The sequence below is a fragment of the Etheostoma cragini genome, chromosome 5, assembly GCF_013103735.1.
Source record: "Etheostoma cragini isolate CJK2018 chromosome 5, CSU_Ecrag_1.0, whole genome shotgun sequence".
NCBI classification, from domain to species: domain Eukaryota; kingdom Metazoa; phylum Chordata; class Actinopteri; order Perciformes; family Percidae; genus Etheostoma; species Etheostoma cragini.
Window position 1 is genome coordinate 20,916,120 of NC_048411.1, and position 24,121 is coordinate 20,940,240.

Genomic DNA, 24,121 nt, shown 5'->3' on the forward strand with positions numbered 1-24,121 from the left:
GAGTCACAGAGGAAGGCAGAGGTCTGGTGAGTGAAACCGGAGAGCTTCATTACATTACAGCGCTGCGGGAGAGATAACACACAATAAAGTGCCATGAGGAAAAGAGAGAGGACAGAAGATGGCTCTGATAAGGTAACTTCCAGACTGGAACCGGCAATAGTAACTCAATATGATTTTTATCTGAAGAGATAGAGGAAGATGCCCACTTGTCAGGATTATCACATCGTAATGATTAAAAAGTGGAACCATTTCAATATGTCACACTTATACACTTATGTCCTCTTCATGCTCAACCATACATGCACGTTTATGTACTGGAAAACATGTAACATACTGCATGGAAAATACATTTAGACAAAAATTTTAACAACCATAGACACTAAAAACCAAAACACTCTTTGATAATTCAATACAGCAATCATCACTACAATCTCCATAAGGACCGATCCAACAGCTTATCATTGCTCTGCTGTGTCTACTTAGATAAACCCTGCTGTCACCTCTCACACACTCTCATAACACACACACACACACACACACACACAAATACACACATACACACACATGCAGAACAGTACTTGCTCCCATATGTGAGACGGGAAATTGAGTAAAGGAGGGTGGGATCAAATAACTACCACTCACACAGCTACACACAACACACTGCAGTCCTTTTCTGTGATCACCATTCAGGTGAGGAGATCACACCAGGTCTCGTCATATCAAGAACCTAATGAACAGTTGGCAAACAACTCAGACTCAACCCTGAGACAGAGAGAAAAACCTCCTCAGACCGTTACCTCAATGCTGCATGAAGGTGGAGTTATTTGGGGGTAGAGAGAGAAAGAGAGAGAGAAAGAGAGAGAGAGAGAGAGAGACGAGGAGAGTAAGAGAGGAGCAGAGCAACAGAACAAGACAGATGGATTATCTGACATGCGCCTGGATTGACCAGCGTTCCTCTTTAAGTTTTTCCTCCTCAGGGGGAAATCTGAAAAAGCTTTCCTGCACATGTGGAGTGTAGCAGCTTTTGGACAGGTAGATTTTGTGATGCACCTTTTTTAATTTCCACTGGAACTAAGGAATTTCACACATGGCAAACTTTCTAACTGGATATCAGTGAACTTCATGTTTGTTTAGTTTTCTTTTCTTTTGTTCTTAAATTGAACAACTACCTGGACATATTAGGGACACACTGGAGCAGCCAAGAACAATAGTCAAGATTTAACAAAGAATTTAGAATGAGTTAGAAAACAGAAGACACGTGTAAAAACAGGTTTTGTTACTGGAATACTAGTAACTAGAAAATAGTAATTGGTGTGAATTTTTTTTTTTTATGTAATATTTGTTCATTTTTTGTCCAAAACAGACTTTCTGATCATCAGCCTAAAGCAGTGGAAAAGAGAATTCTTGAGAACATCAGCTTGAGAGACAGTGAATTGTTGAACAGTAATTTCACTCTTAGACATTATTCAGCGGGACATCTAAAAATTTCATCCAGGTGCTAAATAAAATTTGGATTCCGCAGGAGAACCATCTTGCTCAGTCTGGACTGTGGAGGGCTCTCCTCCCTGCCCTCCCAGCCTATTCTCGCCCCCAGCAGCATGTCCCAGGCTCTGAGGTTGCCTCTAGTCCTCCACACAGCACACTACCATGATCAGATGGGCTGCTGGAGGGAGTAAGGCTGCCTCTGCCTCGTACTGCTCCAGGGCTGGGTTTGGGGCTCTTTTTGGAAGTGCAACCAGCTCCAGGCTAAGGCCATCATCAACACTGCTTTCCTCGCTGTCTTTGCATCTCCTGCTTGTCCTGGTGTTCTTTTCCTTCTCCCTACCCGAGGCGGCCTGCCATCAGCTCCGCAGAGACAGACTGAGGCTCGCCAACCCACGGACTCTCAGGGTTCCACTGAACATTTCTGAGACTCAAGTCGTCTTAAGGCCCAGGGCCACTGGGGTCCCCCTGGGTCGGACTGGGGGGCCGCAGGGTAGGCATGTGCGCAGCTACAATCATCTCCAAGGGGACATGCGGAGGAGGAAGCTCTTCTCTTTCCAGAAGTTTTTCCTGAGGATTGATAAGAACGGAAAGGTCAATGGAACCAAGAGTAAGGATGACCCCCTCAGTAAGTAACTCACTGCATTGATTAATGTACAATGTACAAAGGTAGACAAAAAAGAAGGAATCAGATGACAAAGGGTGATCTGAGCCTGCGATGGCTGCAAAAATGAAATGGGACCGAAAGTAAATCAATGCTCATTTGAGCTTAAATACCAGTTTTAACCTTTCAAACTGCCAGTGTAAAATCAAAGCTTTTCACCTCTACAACCAGCAGAATTTCTGGCTTGCTCTGGATTTCAAGGCATTGGTATATTGCACATAAGAAAAAGCACCTGTTGATTGCTTTTCTAGCACCAAGAAATTCCTATGTCGAAATAAAAAATCTATTTTGTCAGGTGTTCATTTTTTGAGGGAACAAAGTTTATCTTACCCCCAAAAAAGTTACAGAGGACCAACACAAATAAATTAACTGATGTACTGTATATTTTACCGTAAACATGATACGGATTTAAATAAAAATACAATTCTTTGTTCATTTCCAGAGACTCCAAGCCGGCCCATTGGTTGGTAGTTTGAATGAAGCAATTAGAGTCGTATTTTAGTTTTAAACCAGACATCCCACTGATATCTCTCCTGTCCAAACACTCAGCACAATGATGGTAGCTCTCAGATGGCTTAAAAAAGAAGCAGGGGCAGATAACCAGGCCATTATCAGGCAGTCTTCACAGCCCTGGGTAAACAGCACCGATAACAACAAAACTGATAACTGATAACAACTAAATAGATATTGCTTTAAGATGCTTTTAGACCCTCATACTGCCTCTCCGTGTCCGTGTGTCCGTGTCTCTCTCTCTCTCCCACTCAGATTGCCCGCCTGCCAGCAGGCGTCCAGCAAATTACATACTCTCAGTGACAGATCAGACATTTGTTTAAAGCAGTTTGACGTGCTCACTCTGAGAAACAAGTCTTTAAAGTGATTACATGTTGTATGTTTTGGGATATCAGTCAGTATTCTCATTAGTCTCCCGGCATTCCCACCGAGCTACGTGTGTGTGCCTATCAGCCAGCGGGCACTCACATGCTCCAGTGGGTGTGTGATCACATAGCAGCTAATGTAGACACATGTGCTCGCTTATTACTTATTCACACACACACACACACACACACACACACACACACACACACACACACACACGCACACAGACATGCACACACACATATGTATCTCTCTCTCTCTCTCTCTCTCTCTCTCTCTCTCTCTCCGTCCATAACCCCATAGCAAGTCAGTGTATGTGGAACCTTTTAATGTTCCTCTTGGGAGAGCTAAACCACACATTCAACCAAAGTGACTTATTGGAAATGGCACGGGGAGGCAGACTGACAGGGGAGAAGTTTGTTTTGACAAGGTCTTGACAGAGGCAACTTTATTTACGGACTGTATTACATTGTGATGCCTTTAAAGCCTTTAAAAGTAGCAGTAGCAGTTTCTTTTAAACTGTAAAACTAAAGTAGCGAAAGGAAGTCTATTGCCATTTGTCATTGCATTGGTGTGTTGAGTCACCTTAAACTTTTGCATGTTTGGAAGATGATTTACCCCTGTCTTGTTTTTTTATGGACGTCTCATTTTTAAGAGTGTGTTGCCTTTTTTTAGAGTCAGTTTGAGTCAGTGCAGATTGAGCATTGGGGAGGGAGGTGAAAGGGAGCACAGGGGACTCTCTAGAGGTACAAGTTCATGAATGACATGGCTGAACATCATTGTGGCCACATCAAAGCTGTGCGTCTTCTGTATCAATGGTGGTGCCATCAAAAAGCTGTGTCCTGAGGGGGTCTGAGGACACTGTGTGTGGATTATGTGCCCTTATATCAGGTTCTCACGGTAAAGGATACTACACAACAGCAGCTTCAGTCTTTGCTCTGGCCCCTAGGGCTAGACATGATCCGAGGGCTGACGTCCTTTGTAGACCCTCAATGGTCCCTTGAAGTAATAAAATATCAAGTTTTTTTCATGATGAGTCAAGGACAGCTTGCCTTTTCCTGAGCCAGAAGTTTCAGAGCAAAGACACACTGCATTTACATTTTGCAATGGATGAATTTACATATTCATAATGTGTTGTCAAAGCGGTGTATAGGACAGAGAGGCTTTGGTTTTGGGTGCTGCCTGTGGTCCTGCAAGGAACCGGCTCACTGTCTGTTAAAGAGCCAGTATCCAGCCTCCCACAGATTTATGGGGATGCCAGCGCAAAACTATCCCACATGGCTTTTCAACCCGCTGGAAGCCTGTGCTGAGGTTTCAAAGAGGCAGAGAGAAAGAGAGGGAGATTATGTTAGAATCAGCTAAGTAGCCATCTGCATGGTCTAAATAAAATATCTATAATTCTCAGATGAGTTTGCTTGAATTTATAGACAACTAGTACCTCTGATTGAAACACTGCTAAATAAGACTAAAGACAAAAGCTTGGTGGTGAAGGAGTTTGGGCAATTATCCACGGCTGTGATGGTGTGAGAGGGGAAGTCTGGCAAGATTATGTGTGTAACTATATGTGTGTATTTGTGTTGGGGCACCAGTTGTGTTTCTGTGCTGTAGGGGCCGGGCCATGTGTGTAAGATGCCTCTGGACAAGTTTGCGTACATATACAGAGTATATGTGAATGTGTGTATCTTTGTTCACATTCATCTCTTTTAGAATTTCTTTTTGATTGCTAAACAGTGAGCACTGGAGTCACATGTGCAAAACTGTAATTAGCATTCAAAACAGAATAGATTTTCAATCTGGTGCCTATCAAACACTGCTGATTGTAATTTAGCTGAAAGCCTAAGCAGGGGTCTTTTTAAGACTAGTTAGTTAACGTACGCGGTATTTTTATACAGAGAAAGCTCAGAAAGCCTTTTTTTGTATACATACACAAAATAAGAATGAAACCATTATACACTGTACCGTTTGAGAGAAACATGTAAAAGAGCAAATATACCAACATGTCCAGGTCAGGTGTCTGAGGTTACATACAAAAAAAGCAATGGAAACACCACCTTCATATGCATTTAGAGAGGATGCAGACAGCCAATGTGATAAAGAAAATTTGCCGCATCCTAAATTGTTAACGCAGTAAGCACAACATTTTCTGTGTAGGCAATACAATTAACACATTTCTTGTTGCTTTGACACAAAATGCAGTTAAAACCAATTTTTAAATGCTTGAACATCTTTTACAAACAAGCTCAACCAAGACCAAAACAATGGATTTTTACTGACGAATTTGCAAATGCTTTCACACTGCGCGTCAGAACAGATAACATCATGTTCTAAACCTATTGTAGGCTAAAGTCAAAGTGAACAGCTGTTCATACTGGAAACTGTAACACAAATGTATCGCCTGCATTTTACATGTCTTCCATTGTTACTGTAAATGAGAGAAACAGCTGATTAAAGTTATGCTAATAGATCAATCCCGGCTGATTCCCATCTCTGAAACACACTCAGCTGTTGAGGTTCTTTCAATCGCATGGCCATCTTTTTTTAAAATGTTCTTTTTATGTTACAGTAAGTGAGTGTTGTACTTTGACAGCAAGGATGACAGTAAACAAAGTCAAAGTCAAAGAGGACCTGTTTGGGCTGATTTTGTGTGGAAAAGGAACAATACAGTAAAGATGAAGAAGAGGAAGACAAATAACAGGACAATTCTCTCCGTTTTCCTTTTTTCATAAATTGTACATTCTGTCAATCCCCGATGTAAGTCGAGTGCAGATGTTAGTTGCGCATGCTCAGGTTTAAACGGTTTACGGGATTCAGGTCATGTTGAAATTTGTGAAACCAATGAAATTATAAACTTTTCTCGTTAGCATCACACACCTTTGTTGTGTTTGATGCTAACTTGTAATGAGCAGTGAAAAAACTTTAAGTAAGTCCACTTTTACTGTATTGACATTACAGAAGTCTCTTGTTAGCATCTTGTAGGCTACTTGTCGCAAAGTGATGCATGTGCGACTCACATCTTCACTAGTCGAAAAGTGATTCTATGAAGTTACTCTGAGATGGCTCATTTGTTTTTGTATTGAATTTCTGCAGCAAAAGACACTAACTGCATCCATTTACTAAACCCAACAAAACAAAAATGTAGTGAGGCTTCCAGAGAAACTGCAGTGTAAAACACAATCTAAGGTAAATACAATATACTATTATCTATTGTATAAGGGCAGACCTGACACATATAAAATCATGCAGTTTCTGTAATTCCACCTGATGTTAGTGTTTTTATGACATTGGCCTATGACCGACTGAATGTTCCTGTTGGGAGAGAACATGTGTTAGTGTTTTGGAAGAATTATGTGATTTTGAGACGTGTTTGCAGTGTTTTGGTTGACATAGTGCAGACTTTAGTTTACACTGTTTGATTTCGAGCATAAAGTTAACCAGTTGCCAGTTGTGTGTTGTAGGTGTGTTGGTGCGTTAAGAGTTTGTTGGAGATTGTTTATAAGCATTGATTCCATAAAGTACTAGAGACAAAATACTATAAAGCAAATTGCTGATTTTCATTTCGTCTTTACCTCACGCAAAACTGGTATATTATAAAATCTTTCCTTTAAAGAAACTATTGAGTAGTGTGAAGTCACTCAAACTGTAAAGATGAGAAAGTTAATATTTTCTGTATTGGTGTTTGATGCTAGTGGTTTTACTCTGTGTGTTCTGAGTGACAGTGTGTTATCTTAGTGAGGGTTGTTCATAGAGTTTGCTGCACTTAGCCTGTTTTGAGACGAGTGTTCAGAGTTGTGTTGCTTGGAATGAGTTTTGCAGGAGATAAGAACTGTTTAGCTCAGGTGACTGTTGGTAGTGCAGACTGTAGTTAGAGTTTTGCACATATGGCTTCAGTTGTGCCCACTGTAGTTTAGCAATCCAAAAAAAAAAACTGTTATCAAAGCAACAGCCTTTTGCGTGGGCAAATAAAACAGATGGTGGTCTTATGGAGGTTTGAGTAGAGATGAATAACTTTTCTCTGAGGTGGGGAAGAGGATGGATATCCCTTATGTGTAAATACACTCGGTGTGGTCCTTATCAAGTGTTATTGCTATATATCCGGATTTACACCTCGATCCACACCATTTTTTGGCATGGGAATGGCACCAATCGACAATAACATTCAAATGTATCTGTCCAAAGGTTATTTTGTGGGGCTGCTGAACATTAATTTAAAAAAAGGAGTGAAGTAAAAGTGAGAAAGAATAACAATACAAGCTGCAGAGCACATGGTTTTTGGCATCCCACTGTGGAAAAACCACCTTTAATTCTCACTGGCATTGTCTGCTTCCATTCCACAACCAACGCACCATTTACTGTTGTAACTCCAAACAGAGCGTATCAAATAAGCCACACAAAAAAAGCAAACAGCATGCAAAACAAAAACTGCTGTCTCCCCACATAAACAGCTGAACATAGCTGACTTAAGGCTACATTTTTCATATGTGGTTTGTAAAAATGTACCCCATACAAAGCATTGGTGTCACATTTAAGGCCTTATGTTGTAATCTAGAGGAAGCTTATGGCTTTTTCCTATATCTGCAGCCGTAAGCTCATTACTTTTCACTTGTGGGCCAAGCTGAGCATTCAGCAGAGAGCAGTGAATGGAGATTTTGTAGTTTCACAGCCAGGTAGCATCTGCAAGTGCACATTCACCTGTTACAATATCACTGGTGTGTGTGTGTGTGTGTGTGTGTGTGTGTGTGTGTGTGTGTGTGTGTGTGTGTTTGTGTGTGTGTGTGTGCGTGCGTGTGCACGCACGCATGTGTGCATATACAAACTGTCTCGCCCCTGCCTCCGGTGGCTGACTTTGATCAGTGATCATTACAGTCTTACTAATCCTCACTCCACCCCCAGTCTCACTGTCATGGCTCCTCTGTCCTCCTCTGTTCTCCTTCCTTTCATCCCTCCCATGTTTACAGAGCAGCCAGAGACTGCCATAGATTGTCTTACATCCTCACTCCATACCTGACACTCGATCCCATAGAGAAACCAGCTCCTCTTAGATCTTCAATGCCAGTTGTGTCACAGTCACCACCACCGCCTTGCCGCTTCAGACCTCACGGCCCCGAGGTGCCACTGTTTGAACTAGAAACTGATACAGTCAAGACCTCACGGACGAGGAGAGAAGCTGCTGTGTTTTTAGGAGGGGGATTGTTCTTTGGGAGCACACCTGCATCCTCCACTGTCCACTCATGTACCAGGCTGGCAGCCTCAGAAGCCCCCCAGCCACCGGAGAGTGGGTCTGACAGTGGAGCAGGCTGCCACACAAACAGTCATCAGACAGAGGGGGGTTGCTGATCTGATCAAAGGATGTCGTCGAGTCTCTGGAGTTCACACCCCACGCTGAAGTGTGTGTCTGAATGTGTGTGTGCATACAAACCGTGTGTGCTTATCGGGATAAAATAACGACAGCTCACAGGAAGTGGGGAAAGGAAGTCAGGGAGGGAGGCATGAAATTAAACATGTCATGGGAACAGGGGAGGTTAACACACAAACAGCACAAGACAAGACAAGTGGGTTCTGTGGTCAAAGGACACATTAGGAAGTTATATCTCTCTGACCTCTGATATGTAGACTACACAAGTAATCACAGCTGTCTACGGAAAAAGCAAGCTTTTGTTAGTAAATTAGCCACTCTAATAGCCTATAAGAAATCTGAATTGCCTGCATAGGGACTTAGAAACCTAAATACCAAACAGAACATAAACAACATAAGAATCTCTGCGGTATTCACCTATTAATGTTCACACTAAATGGCCTGTGCAGCTGGAATCTGTTACACAGGTGCAGGTTGTAAAGTAACTTTATAATATCACTGAAATGTTAAATGTGAAAGGAATTATTGTGGCCTTACGCATAATTCCCACATTGTGTGTTCCCACGTGTCCTGGAATGAGCATGCAATCTTTTTATCCATAACTTGCTCTCACCGATGTCTGTTCAACTTCATGGATTTATCCCAGAGTGTAAATTCTTTTTTGAATCTTATCTACAGTAACTATGAGTTTGGAAACATTTTATCACTTTTACTTCCACTGTGTTCTATTTGTTTCTCTGAACTAAAAACATTTTAATGGTTGTTTTTTTCTTTGTCAGTTCAGCTCAAACTGCTTAGAAACACATGCCTGGAAAATCACTTTACTTGCACAAATGATAGAAGCTCTTATGCTCACTCTGAATGTTTACACATATCGATCTAACCATCTTTTTGCTGAAACCTAGGTATTCTGGAAATCACATCGGTGGACGTGGGAGTGGTGGCCATTAAAGGGCTAAACAGCAACTACTATCTGGCTATCAACAGGAAGGGAGAGCTGTACGGAGCGGTTAGTATCCGGGTCAGGGGTCAATCTTAATGCTCCAGAGAGAAAGAGAGAGAGATAGTGTTCGATTCTTCTGTCTTTATCAAAGAGGCCTTATCTTGACTCTGAATCACAACCAGGCCACTGCATACATGTTGACCTCTAACTGCAATTTCCAAAGTGCAAACTAGTTTCTATACAAGCACACAAAGCAACAAAATGTGATGTAAATTAAGGAGTAGTAAATAAACCAGGTCCCATGAGCAACCACAATGGATTTAAAAAAAGGAAATGATCTGTGTTTTGCCTTAACCTTCTATGGCGGGGTTATAACAATGAAACATGCCTACTGTTTTTTTCAGAGAGAGTTTGGTGTCGACTGCACCCTGAAGGAGAGGATTGAGGAGAACGGCTACAACACATATGCGTCAGCTGAGTGGAGGAACAAGAAGAGGCAGATGTTTGTGGGTCTGAATGTTCACGGGAAGCCACTGAGAGGAAAGAAAACCCGCAGGAAGAACACGGCCACCCACTTCCTTCCAATTATGGTGTGAACTGGAGGACTCAACTGGAGAAGGAGGACATGCAGCACTGGACAGAGAGGTTCTCAATACTGGAAAAAGCTGTAAAATAAAGACATTTAGTGAGAAATCTCTCATTTGGAAACAAGGCACTAACACTGTTACACACAAATATGGTCTCTGCTCCTGACTTTGACTGGGATCATGAATTTGATTTAGTGGGAGAAGGTGATATCTGTGTTTTCTGTGGCACAGGATGAAATGTTTATCCTTTTTTCTGTGCCAAACAGTTTGCAACTGGAGGATTTATGTAATGTGGACAACACAGAAGATACTGTCCCAGCTAATGTAGATGCAGAAAATGTTATTTAAAATCCATATTCTCCTTTGAGTCACCAGATAATCTGCAACATAAAGGTGAGCGATAGAAATGGATAAGGTGAGGGAAATGATTGGTCAGTTTATCATGACAGCATTAAATAATAGAGGATACAACACATTTAAAGCAAACGCTTGATACTTAACCACCGTGTTTTGACTGTATTGTAATGATTTATTTATTTTGTGAAATATTTAACTGGAGGGGAACACTTACAAGGCAAGCATTCCTTTGCATTCTTTACTTTTTATAGGAACTCTGTTATGTGAAAATAAAATACCACTTTCTCCTATGCAATGCTGTCGTCTTACTCCCTCAATTTACAAAACATTTCCCGGTGGGGAACTGCAAGTAGTGAGAAACCCTGGTGAACGTTCAGGTCATGGTAAGTCTGTGCTTATCTTGCCCTCTGAGGTAGGAAGGGACAAACGGCAACCATTAATGCCTAGCCAGATATTCCATGTGGCAACCATTGCACTAATGGTTAGTTCCCAAACAAACGGGAAACATACAGACCGACCACAACAAAATGGGAGGGAGGTAACTTCCGTGGCATGGCCTGTAGATGCTGACATCATTTCCTAATATCACCCCATTACTCTAGAGCTGCAACATTCCCAGAGAGCAGGAGGGCTTGAATAGTAAAGTTGCTTATAATACTAGCAGAAAATATGAACGTTGTCATGTTGGTCTCTATCACTACTGCCAATAGGTTCACTGGAGGATTTGAATGTGTGTGGAGACAGAAATGGAAAGAGAGATATGACCTGTGTCTGACCACCCACTTCCCCCAGTAATCATCTACAAACACACTAATCAATGGCAGCTGCCCTGATGCAGATCAAAAGACCACGGGGAGAACATTAACACCACAGGCTTCCGGGCCTGATGTTCTTTTATCCCGCCTCTCTGAACATCCATCTCAGTAAAGGCATGAAAAATTGGGAGAGTTGACAAAGACAAGAAGGTGAAATACGGACTGCAAGAGACTGTCTTTGTTACCAAATGTATCCAAGTTGACCCTTGACTTTCACTAAAGATTGGAAACAACAAAAGTAATGTGAACTATAGGAATCCAGGGTCCAGGAAACCATTTGCTTTAGGCTACTGTATATTTTCTTTTAATGATCTTTTAAGGAATCACCATGATGGCCGATGGCCGATGGCAACATACAAAACACAATTTCATGATCATCTCTGCATCACACACAGGCTACACAGCCCTGTATTACATTCCTCCACTCTCTTTAAGATAGGAAGTTTAACTCAGGGGCTACTGGGTGCAATTCCTGCACGACTTGAAATGAACTCATTAAGAAATACGTCTTTGGACTAAGCTTAGTTTTTCTTCCCTTTACTTATATTTCTAAACTAAATTTATAAGAAAAATTAAACACAATAGGACGTATCATTTGGTCTCTGAAACTACACCACATCCAGTAGTACTGTATTTTCTTAGAATTGTCTTTAATATGTCTGTATGCAACCTCATGATGCAGTAAATAAATCACCAAGGATATGATCCACATAATGTAAAAAAATTTTAAATTTCAAATTTGAAGTGATGTCTTGATGAGTATGCATTTGATCCACCCTCAGCACCAATCCTAGTCATTGATCACCTTGTGCATTCCTGAGATTTGTGAATTTTTGAACTTCGTCCAAGAGACTGGCATGGGGGGAGGGGGGGTTGGTGCAGCAATAACAGCAAATAGAGGCAGTAATCAGTTTATCAAAGTGGGTCTCTGCTATTCTGGCACAGGAATTCTCTGTGGCATAATGTGAGCCAGCTTTTGGAAACAAGTGGAAAATGGCTGGAGGCTAAAACAACTAATGAATACTTACACTGAGAGGTCTGGTGCAACACATGTTTGTAGTGGGCAGCTACTGAGAGAATTTGGGGAGAAAGGCACTTTTGAGTGGTGAGACAGGTCCAGAATGTGGATCTTAGGGCAAAACCAGACCAATGTTTTTTGAATAACTGTGACAAAGCTACTTAAAATGAAATCAAGAGATCCAGAATTCCTGGCAGTGTTTAGAGATTTTTATCAAAAACCATTTAGACGGATCATGTTCTAGATCATTTCTAAAATCCCCCCCACAGCAGCTTACAGTTAATTAAATATTAGTCACGAACCACACACACTTGAGTATTCCAATTTTAAGCTGCTTTATACTTCTATTCCACTTCATTTCATGGTGAAATATTGTACTTTTTACTCTACTGTATCTGACATTAAACCAGCTAAAAACATGAACTATCTTAGTTAAAATTAGCACCAGCACCTACAGTAAAATGCTATACTTACACATGTAAGCATCAGTAATAATAATAAACCAATAATCTAATGTTTAATGACAGAACACTCTGGGGCCTTTTGATGCATGGCGAGTGACACTTTCCCGCTAATACTTAAATATATATATATATATATATATATATATATATATATATATATATATATATATATATATACTGTATATATATTATTTTTACATATATATATTATATATTATATTATTTTATTTATTTTTTTTACAATAATTTTTAAATTGTATTTTAAACCTAACAATTTGTGTACAGTACTGGAGCAAAATGATGAACGTTTACCTATAAAATAATAATACGTATGCAAATTTAATTGTGATGTCTAAAACTGTGATGTCTAAAATTACTTTTATCGGAATAATCTTACTGTCACCGATAACACCGTGCTGTATTCTGAATTTGCAACATGCACCATTATGGCTGAGCTTCCACTCCAGGCCACTAGAGGTAGACAGTTTCTTTTCACATCACACACTGGTATGTCTATGATAACGACAGCGAGTTTGTTGTTAAAGGATGTGACCAAAAACGTTGTGTATGATACTGACACTAGCTAGTAGAGAAAAAAAGCCATCATGAAAGAGAGATAGGTTGTGTTTTGTTGTGATAAAATATAAGCAAGCAATTGCTGCCAAGCAAAACAAAAGCAGTGAACAGCATTTCTTCTTTTAATGCTGCTTTGAGAGCCAAGAGAGCAGACATGAACGACAGTTTCGACCGAGCTCCCGGAGCAGGGAGAACCCGAAATCTACCCGCGGACCCAGGGCTTGCGGGAAGCGCCGCCGGAGAATGTGACACCAAAACAACGCTTTTCAACCAAAGGGAACCATTGAGACAGCCGAGAACATCCCCGCCTTTTGCCGAGAACATTAGCACGGCCAACGTTGGGGGGTGTGGAGGTATTGAGCTGTCAATTAACGTTAGCTGACGACAACTAGGCTAGCTAATTTAGCTAGCGTTAGCTAGCTACTTTAAGATTCGATTTCATGTAAATTAAACTCACTTACATGAGCACGGAAGGCCAGAACTGGGTTTGCATAGATTTAATAGGTGACACACAAATTAACGCCGGCTTGGAAGTTCCTCTGAGAAGCCAAGGTTAAGTTACTCGTTTAAAGTGATATTAACCTGGTTCTGTGACGTTAATTAGCTAGCTAGCTGCTAAATACCATTAATGTTCGCTAGCTTCATTTTGGCGTTGCGAAATGCACCTGTTGGATTGTTATTTCACGTGAAGCAACGCAGCGTCTAAATAAAGCTCTCACTCAGATGTCACGTAGTTGATTAGTTATGTGCCACGTTTAAAGCTTTACCCAGCTAACACTTTGAAAGCAAACGTTATGTTATAATCGTCATATAATAAAATAAAAGTGGTGATCTATACTATATAACTAATAACGTTACACTAATGGGCTTCCCCTCACTATATAATAATGTTATTATATGACATTGACCTCTTGCACGATATTCTAATATATTAATGCAGACAAACCCTTCCATTACTTAACCAAATCAGTCTGGTGTACTCTGTTTACGTGGACCAATTGACCCTGCTACTATTAATCACACCACTGTCAATTTATTATGTCATTTATCTCCAAATACTCTGGGATAGTTGTTATTCTCTTTTATTTTTGTACCTATAGATGTAACCTTATTCTTTATATTTTAGCTATAAAACAATTGGAATGAGTACTATGTTGGACAATTGGACGCCCTGCTATTGTGATCTTTTTCTAAAGGACTCTGTGTGACCATGATGACATAGGCAGGTCTAAAAAACCACAACCTGCATGTATATTGAAAGTCTCCTAAAAGTATATTGGTACCGACCAGTATGGTGAAATATGTGTTGGTATTTCCTTCTGAAATAAATTATTGAAATGAAATATCACTTCATCACTACAGTTCATAGCCAGCACTATCCAGTACTAATTTCTGGGATCAGCCAACCAACTACCGATATTGCTCCAATATGTTGATGTGCACTGTACTTAAGCAGCCCTTACAGTATGAACTGTAACAGATAAGTCTGGGAGATTGGGCCTGCGACCAGCACACATGTATCAGTTGCAGCACTGGCGAGCGGGTTTACACACACTATCTTGAAATTGAAACTCTTATTACTGATACAGCAGCACTGTGATACATATTAGGAAGTAATGTGTGTAAGTTGGTAATATATTGCGTCTTTGCACTCAACATTCAGGTTTATATGCACAAAACTGTAAAAGCACTGCATTACAGTGTTTAGTATGGCAATCTGTTTGTTATGGGTTGACCATGACCTGTTGATTGTTGTTTTTTTACTGTGTATGTATTTTTATTGTGTTTTACATGTTGTGCCCACATTGCAAACCAATTTGCATCTAGGATTATAAAGTCAGCCATGAAGAGACTAAAACAAACATATAATTGATCCTAATAACAAGAATTATCTCTGTGTCCAAGGCCTGATGTAGCACATTCCTCTGTGCCATAGACTTTCATTGCTGCAAAAAAAATAAATATTAAATACACACCAATGAGCCATGTTTGAACAAGTTTTGGTAAATAAGGCAGTCTTTTCCCCCAAGGGGGATTTATTTGGACAGGCGTTTTTGAAAGTTTTACATTTTTAAATTAAAAGTTTACAACAGTAACAATGGGTTGAATAGTGTCACATGTAACATATACTAAAACATCTTTCTTTGTCTTCTTTCAGATTTGCAAAGACAGAGCAAACCGCTACAAAGTACAAAGGCCAACAGCACGTCTGCCTCCACAGGTTTTAATGAAGTGGATTCTTTGGTCAAGTCATCAAAGCTTTCAGCCAGTGCCCCAGAGTTTGTCCCCTCTGGAATCAACCCGTATGAAGTAAGAGGGATTTCCACACCATCATTGCCTTTATTCTGACACTGTTATCCCTATTTTTTATAGTGTTTTTTTCCTTCCACGTTGGAGTCAGGGTCTGTTTCAGTAGCTAGGTCTTGGACGGTTACAGCATTATTGCAATATCACGGTTACGTGCCGCTACCGCGGCGATACCATCATCAGCACATATGTATATATTTTTAATTTTTTTAAATTCATTTACTTACTTTTTGCTCGCGGAAGTTACAGGAGAACAGATATCGTGTGATGTGAAATATAATAAAAAACAATAATAATTGGGTTTTCCACATCGACTGCTTTTGTAGCCTAAACAGAGCAGCTAATGATGGTTATATTAGAGAGAGCAACAAAGTTAACAGACTGCCGAGTCGCCCTCTCTGCTCTCTTTCTGCTCAGCTGCTGTGACTGCTGTGCTGCGAATCATCTGCCCTCTGTATTGTCGGCAAACCTTTTTTTTTTTCCTTTATTGACAATAGGGCTTTCCGAACTGTGTGTGGAATAGATCAACGGAGAGGATAGAAAGTAACTTGTCCGTATATGACAGCAAAACACAGTAAAGACTCACAATGAGCTGAAATGGAAGCACTGCACTAAGGGTTAAGTTTATGTTTTTCGGGGGTAACTATTCACTTTACCGGCGGTATGCAACCGTGTCTTGTGAAGCTCAAGCTTGTTGTTTTAATGTTAACTTTTAACTCCTTTTAAACCAATTTTGCTATCTTTTTTCCCTCTCGCTTTTCCTCACGGCGGAACTCAAAGGCTACGTTCCGTTACCGCTCGCTCTTCTTGCGCGACCACACGGGCACTGACGTCACTCACCTTGCCCTCCTCGCTCAAACTTACGCTACTTTCGTAAGGGGGTTGCGGTATACCGCCACAGCAGGAATTTCTTGCTTTTCAACCGTGATAACAACAAATCCATACCGCCCCCACCCCAGTAGCGCATCCATCATTACTATCTCGTGAGCTTCAAATTGTCTTTATTTGAATTTGTAAGGCTACTCAATTATATTGCGTTTGTTTTTTTCAATTTAGTTTTTATTGTGTTTTTTTGTGTAGGACCCCTCTTTTTATGATGACAACGACAGCTATTACGGTGAACCAACCTTGGCTGAAACAGTCACAGACTTCCTGGCCCACCTGAGCTCCTCACCAGGATCCTTTGAGTCGGATGTTGAACACATAACTGGCATGCTCAATTCCTGGGTTACTACTGAAGAATTGTTGAAGGAGCTGGTGGAACTGATCTACACACAGGTTTGGAGACACACATTCAGTCTTCATTTTGTTTTGTATACATTTTAAACACAATGATTTTACACCAAACCTGCCTAAACACCACATACACATTTAATATAAATTAGTGCTGGCAGTTAAACGCGTTCTTAACGGTGTTAATGCAAACCAATTTTAACCGCGTCAATTTTTTTCGTCTTTTTGGCATAGCAAACTTTTTAGTTTTTTACAAATGTTGTTGCAACAATTAGTAACGTTAGAAAAACTACAACACCACAGCAGATCTAACTAGACTAGAACCGAAACAACAGGCACACACTTGTTTGGGCTTGCTAGCTGACCAAAGAGTAGTAAAATTACGTTTTGAGTGGATGGCGAGCGCGAGACGCCAAAATGGATGCCAATAAGATTCTGAATGGAAAGTTTACTTTTCAAAAAGTTGCTAAATGGTTCCATTGACAAGACCAAAGTGATTTGTGTGTTTTGTAGTTGTGAACTGAGCTATCATTGCATCACATCCAGTCTGAAATACCACTTGATGGCCAAGCAAACAGCTGATGCCAATTCTCTGCCCCTTTGTCAAAGTATTTTTTTCACCATTAAATCTCTCACACAATGTAACACTGTAACCAACAGTGTTACATTGTGTGAGAGATTATTTGCTCCAAGTGAGAATGTTACTTGTGAAATTGTACACTACAGGCTATATGCCAATGTTGTATAATAATAAAAAAAAAACATTTACACAAAGCAAGCCAATCCACTTTTCCATGTTAATAAGAAAAAAAATTATGGGACAAAAAGAAATCAGGGGACACTTATAATAGAAAAAAATGTGCAATTAGTTGAGTGTTAACTATGACATTAATGCGATTAATTGCATTAAATATTTGAATCATTTGACAGCACTAATTTAAATGCATGTTTCTGACAAAACAAACAATTGTATAAGGTACCTTACTGAGTTTTCTTTTCATTGCAGTCTACTGCCATTCCAAACTTCTCTTACACGGGTGCCAGGCTCTGTAACTACCTGTCCCATCACCTCATGGTCAGTCCACCAAGTGGCAACTACCGTCAGCTGCTCCTGCAAAGGTGACTTATTCCTGCTTTTATTGTATTTACTGTGGGTTCATATTGGGGGTGGTAGACTAGATTGAATTATTTAAAAATAAAAAAACTTTCATTCAATGCCATTTCTTGATAATTGGATTGATGAAAAAGGGTCTTTTTTTATTAGCCAATATAGAAGCAATAACAAATGTTGGTATCACAAAAGCAATACTACAAGTTGAAGTATTTTTACTGAGCCGTGTAAACTGTCATTGTTTAGTCAAATTAACATTAAAAAGGAAGACCAATTTCTTTCGTAGATGTCGAAAAGAATATGAACAGAGGGATGTAGCGGTTGGAGGAGACCCGGAGACTCAGAAGAAATTCCATTCTTTTGTGCTATTTCTTGGAGAGCTCTATCTTAGCCTGGAGGTAAGACAGCAGTATATTATCATGTAGTATTATGTTATGCAAATGCATGTATTTAATCACTTTGTTTCAATTTTCAAAGCACTATATTGACTTCCTTTTTGAATCACATGACTATGTCTCTATTTGGACATTACCTTGCACAGAATGTAGCCTCTCAAGCAATGCTTATACTGCAGGTTGTGAGCTTGTCGGGGGGCCCACACTCTGCCACAGTGGCACTGGGGAACACTTTGCTGTCTTGCTAAGTGTACTTGCTATTTTGTCAAAGCAGTCCATTCATATAAAAAAACAGACCAAACAAAATACAATTTTATGCTTATTTGTACAAACTGTCGCTGCCAGACATTTAGGGTGTCTGGTGGTGCTGCTGCTGCTGGCCCATTCTTTTGTTTTGTGGTCAACTTTATATATGTTGTAGATCTTTTTCGAGAGGCCAACTTTGCAAGTTGGGTTCATAAGCTACCAACAACAGAATACTACTTAGCATGCCTTAAATGTGTTCAAAACTTCATGTGTTATTTTTGTCAATCTTCTTTTTGTTTGTTTAGATAAAGAGAGCAACAGGACCTCCAAATCGAGCAGATATCCTCCTCACTGCGCTGAAAGACCTGTTAGTCAGTCTGTTCTCCAAACCTGATGATGCAAATCTCATTTGCGCTGTCAAACTGCTGAAGGTTTCAAATCTCAATGAGATATGTTTACAGATTTGTAATTCTACTGTGTGGGAAGGTAATAACAATGTCTTTTAAATTTACAGCTGACAGGCTTGGTACTGGATGACACGTGGAAAGAGAGTGGAAAACCACACATGGAGGAACTGATCCAAAGAATAGAAACTATTCTACTGGATGCCACTTGCAGCAGGTGTGTAGACCAATGTGGTCTTTAGTGCGCAGCTGCTAGTCAACGCTTAGGCTTAAGATAACTGTAGATATAAAAAGCTTGACTATGCGTAGACATCTGAGATGCTCCAAACTTGCAGGGATATTCGCAGAGGTGTCTGCCAACATAGTTGCACCCAATGATCATGTGTGTCCCCGGCGTAAGTGTCGAAGACAATCATCCATAATCAAACGCTTTTAGAAGAATAGATATTCTTTCACAAAAAATTAAGTCATCAAGTATATCATGTTTTTATTAAGTTTCAGAATTTAACAACCAGAGAAACCAAAAAAGGTTTAGTTTTTTAACACACACACACACACACACACACACACACACACACACACACGGAAATGGGAACATGTAGCGTCATTCAGAAGTCAGCCATAAACTGGCAAAAGGCTAAAGCGCCAAAAAACGAAACATTTCAGAATTAAACCCTAATAGACGCTGTGTAAAACTTTCTGATATGAGCATGTCTGTCCTCAGGGATGTCAGACAGATGCTTCTTAAACTAGTGGAGTTGAGATCCAGTGATTGGGGCCGAGTCCGTTATGCTGCAGCAGCCAGCAACGCCACGCCAGACAACGACCCTAACTACTTCATGGTGAGTGTTCGCTGTACTATACTCCCTATTTTTCTCTTCTTTTTAATTCTGCATTTCTTTCTCTGCATTTCTGTTTTTCATGGATTTGTTTGTCTCTTCTCAGAATGAACCTACATTCTACACAGAAGATGGTACTCCTTTTACAGCAGCAGACCCAGGTGAGACTATGACACATGATTAGATGATAGATCAGCGTAGGCAACACAGGTTTGCTGTCTACCAGGTTTTCATTTGTGTTCAGTTAATCACAGGCAGGGAAGATGTTGTTGGTTATGGAGATATAAAAACCCACACAGATAATATTAATTTTTTCTATGTAGTTTATGCACTCAAATGAAAAGGCTAGAAGACAAAAGTCCAAATTTCTTCAATTTTTAATTTACACGCTCAAGCTTCTGATATCTTGTTTTAGATAGAAATAGTTGTCATAAATAGGCATCTTGGCTTAATTCATTCTGGTTACTCTCCTCATCTCAGTCATTGAATAAGTCCTTAAACGGTACAAAGAAGCAGTCCTCACTAATTTAAATGGAAAAAACGTGTTGCTGCCTCTTATGTGCCTTAATGTCAGCCTCTCTGCTTTTACAGAATATGCTGAGAAATACCAAGAGATCCTGGACAGGCAGGACTATTTCCATGATCTTGATGGAGAAAATGGAAATGAAATGTAAGTACACATCATAAGGATGAAAAAACATAGATGGGTCATGCACACCTTTCCCTGAATGTACCATTCAAATAAATAACTATCACATCCTAAGCCATAATCAGAATACATTAAATCAATGCCAGTCACAGCTTTGTGATTTTTTTTTTTTTTTTTTTAGATTGGTTGTATAGTGGAAATTGAGTAGGCAGCAAAAAATTCAGTGCAAGGTATTGTCCAAATAGAGACATAATTATGTGATTCAAAAAGGAATTCAATTGAGTTGTGTAAATTTAAACAAAGTGATTGAATACATGCATTTACACCACTTTAGGAATCATAGTATAATGCTGTCTTACCTAATGCATAACATTAGTTAAGATTAACCAATTCATTATTTCCACCTGCTGCATACAATGACTAGTGTGTAGGATTTAGGGCAATCTATTGGCAGAAATGGAATGTAATATTAATAGCTATGTTCATTAGGGCATAATGACCCACTAAATGTTTTTATCTAGATATTGAGAGAGATGTTTCAGTATTAGTGTTTGGTATTCAGTTTCTGAACGATGTAGGCACAAGCCATCAGTTTGGTGACGCCGTCTGAGCCTTACGTCATCATTTTTAATTAGTCACGGTAATAATGTATACCGCGGTAAAATAGGGAGGAGGTTTCACGGTATCAACATTTGGATACCGCCTAACTCTAATATGGAGCGGGTTGTCTTCCACATAGTCCGCTATGGTGCACCGCCATGTTTCCTCAGTGGCCCAAAACGGACAAACCGAACATTGGTTCTAGGTCGGGCCTTTCGCGTCAGCCACTGTACAGTACTTCTCTCACACGCTGGCACAGGAGAAGTTTCAGTTGGTTGCAATCTGCAACCCCACCACTAAATGGCACTAAATCCTACATATTAAACCTTTAAAGTTGTCAAAAGAATTGATACTTCTTTGGTACCGCGTGTTTTAAACTTTACAATCTACTAAGTCTACTAGTTCATTTTACATTTGATACTATTGAAAGTACCAAAAAGCAAGATAGTTAGCTGTGGCAACTGGCTTTTTTGCCCAGGTATCAAAAGAAGCATTGAGTAACTAGAATTGTATCTAAGTTGAAAATTCTGGTATCGTGACAACCCTATATATAGTGAACAAACAATTTTTTGACGTGCTTTCATTATTTATCTATTGGTTTTGTAGGCAAACAAGCATCTAAAGTACACATAACGTGGATGTCATCAAAGTAATGTGTTGGGATTATTTTAGTAGTCGCATTGCATTTTTTAAATCAGATTTTCTGGTAACTGATGCTTTAGTAATTATCTGGGTCATTAAACACTAGATTATGGTTCTATTTAGACCCAAATCTTTACAGGTTCAACAGTTGCTCCCTGCTGCTGGCACATCTTCACTTATTTGGCTGCCTAGTGGCTTCACACAGGTCATATGACCACAACTGACCTGTGGGCCCCTGAGCTTGGTAAATGTTTGTGACTGGACCATAATGCAACAGGGTTAACCATTGCCTTACATTCAGTTTAGTCAGCAGTTGGGTATGAAAGAGGGCTTAGCTTGCTCCTATCCTCTCTCTCAGAAATGTGTAGGGTTTGTATGTGAGCTTGTTTTTTCGTTGTGTCTACGGAAGTTTCTTACATAAGTTGTTGGTAATGTAGTGTTAGTTACATACACCGTTAGACATTCAGGAGCACATTTGTCTTAAAGATCTAAAAGAAGGGGGAAAAAAACATTTTTTTGTTGTCTTCACAGATACGACTCTGAAGATGAGATGGAGCCTGAGATAGAAGAAGCTTTTGAGAATTTTTGTTTAGAAGCAGAGAAGAAACGACAACAATGACACAAGAGTGAGAATCTGTAAGACTCAACAGGCACATATTGTACTGTTCACGCTCAACTTTCTGGAATGTTGAAAAGGAAAGGAAACTAGAATCAGATAGGTTCAAACTTTCATTTTACTGCAAACAAGCATTTTAAAATAAGAGCTGTTCATAGTTGCACTTCTGACACTTTTTTCCTTCAGTGTTGATTAGGAAATGGGGAGAATCAACAGGCTTAATTGTTTGAAATATTGAGGTATTGCAGGGGGTTTTTGGACATGAAAATTCTTTCTTTGTTGTTTCAAATAATTTCATGAACGTATTTCCTAAATGCCTAAACTAAAATGCCAAGTGGGAAATAGTTTGCTGTGGTTTTTTTTTTTTGAGTTCTTTTCTGAAAGACAGATACGTTTCATCAGAGGTGTGCATATTTTGTTAAATACTAATTGCCCCTGCATTACGTATAGGCCAAAAGGTTGTGCACTTTGGAAAATGCATTCTAGCTCTAAAAAACTTTTTTAAATTCAAATTTGGAATTGATTATAGATAAACTTCTTTTGGGGCTAAAGACAGCATGTAAAATATTAAACATTTTGAGAATCAGCGGTCAGTGTGACATAAAAAGGAAGAATTGTTATCCCAAGACTGAAAGACTGTTTACCAGCCATCCATGGAGCCCATAAAAAGGAATGTTGTTCTGTAGTTTGTAAATATTATTTATGGTATTCTTTGCCTGCAATAAACTCTTTATAATGTGAGATTTTGTTTGCTTGATTTGTCTTTGAGCCCTTTTGAAGTTGAAGGAGATATACGCAGATAAGCGTCATATATTTGATAAGGCCCACATCAATGTTTGGCTCCACAGATTTCACTGTGAAGTTATTTATTTATTTATTTCCGACACGTTCAGTGGCGTTTCAAAGAAAAATGACTGTTTACTCTAATTTACTGTTAGCGACAATACCCTCTGTATCGATTTTATCTATAAATTGCCCCTCTAGTCTAAGACTCCATCACTCCATACTAAATAAAAATAAAGTGACAAATACTATATTTCTATATTACTATAAGTCCCTGGTTTCTTGCAAGAAAGGGCACACTTAATTAAGGACTAATGAAAATATTGAAGAAAATAATCTGATTGCAATACAAGCTGCAAGAAAGTAATCAGTAAATAGTTTTAGATATCTCCTGCTCTACTTCTCTCTCCTGTGTAATGATTACTACTAACAGGTCAGTCTAAACCAACTCTGCCATTGTCTGGTGACTTTGTGTTTGTGCAACACTTCCCAAATGAGACTTACGAACATCACCTCACCTTTTATTCAAATTACATCTGATTCCTATCAGGACAGCAAAGCGTGTGTCATTACTATATCTGTCGGTCAGGTGACAGAATTTCCTGTTCTGTGGGTAATTTGTGCAGATATACCTTGGCGTGCTGCTTTAGAGCTGACTAGCAGGGGAAGGAGAAGGCTGATTTAGTTCACTGGTTTAGACTGGCAAATGGCCCTGTGAGCTATTGTTTTGTGAATTATGCAAATCTGGTTCATCAGGAACAATAGCAATTGAAATATTGATAGTTACTAAGGATAATGATTGTGAGTTAGTTGCTTACAAGTTAGTTGCTTTATATTTGAGGAGTGAATTTGTTAGACCACTTGTATAACTCCACTTGTTTCATCCAGACATTTGGGGGTTTGGAGAAACACAAAAAAACACCATCCCACTCTAATAATTTTATCCAAAACTGCAATAAATTGCTTTAGTTTTGTTTTGATTTTAATGTATCACCTCACCTCATAGTTTGTAATTTTGTGTATTAAGCTGTTCATAATTGATTGTGAGGAGTATGTGTAAATATAAATTGCTTATTTACATACAGTACATCCATCCATCCATCTTCGACCGCTTATCCGGTATCGGGTCGCGGGGGCAGCAGCTCCAGCAGGGGACCCCAA

At 39.6% G+C, this 24,121-nt stretch overlaps 2 protein-coding genes and 1 long non-coding RNA gene across 3 annotated transcripts; 2 read left to right on the forward strand and 1 right to left on the reverse strand.

Annotated features, from left to right (window-relative positions):
- Positions 1–690: 690 nt before the first annotated feature.
- Positions 691–10,551, forward strand: fgf10b (fibroblast growth factor 10b). The gene is made up of 3 exons (XM_034872134.1): positions 691–2,110; positions 9,281–9,384; positions 9,723–10,551. Exons 1-3 carry the CDS (start codon positions 1,648–1,650, stop codon positions 9,912–9,914), a joined length of 759 nt encoding a protein of 252 aa, XP_034728025.1. The 5' UTR covers positions 691–1,647; the 3' UTR covers positions 9,915–10,551.
- On the reverse strand, positions 5,259–10,056 carry LOC117944922. The gene is made up of 3 exons (XR_004656696.1): positions 10,047–10,056; positions 9,052–9,056; positions 5,259–5,390 (listed from the first exon to the last, which is right to left on the reverse strand). It is a non-coding gene; the product is annotated as an uncharacterized LOC117944922 (long non-coding RNA).
- A 2,550-nt stretch (positions 10,552–13,101) lies between the features above and the next one.
- Positions 13,102–22,924, forward strand: paip1 (poly(A) binding protein interacting protein 1). Its single transcript, XM_034872133.1, has 11 exons — positions 13,102–13,488; positions 15,294–15,445; positions 16,523–16,720; positions 17,682–17,794; positions 18,073–18,184; positions 18,733–18,858; positions 18,942–19,048; positions 19,556–19,673; positions 19,777–19,831; positions 20,262–20,340; positions 22,093–22,924. The coding sequence occupies exons 1-11, from the start codon at positions 13,290–13,292 to the stop codon at positions 22,178–22,180; spliced, it is 1,347 nt and encodes a 448-aa protein (XP_034728024.1). The 5' UTR covers positions 13,102–13,289; the 3' UTR covers positions 22,181–22,924.
- The last annotated feature ends 1,197 nt before the right edge of the window (positions 22,925–24,121 follow it).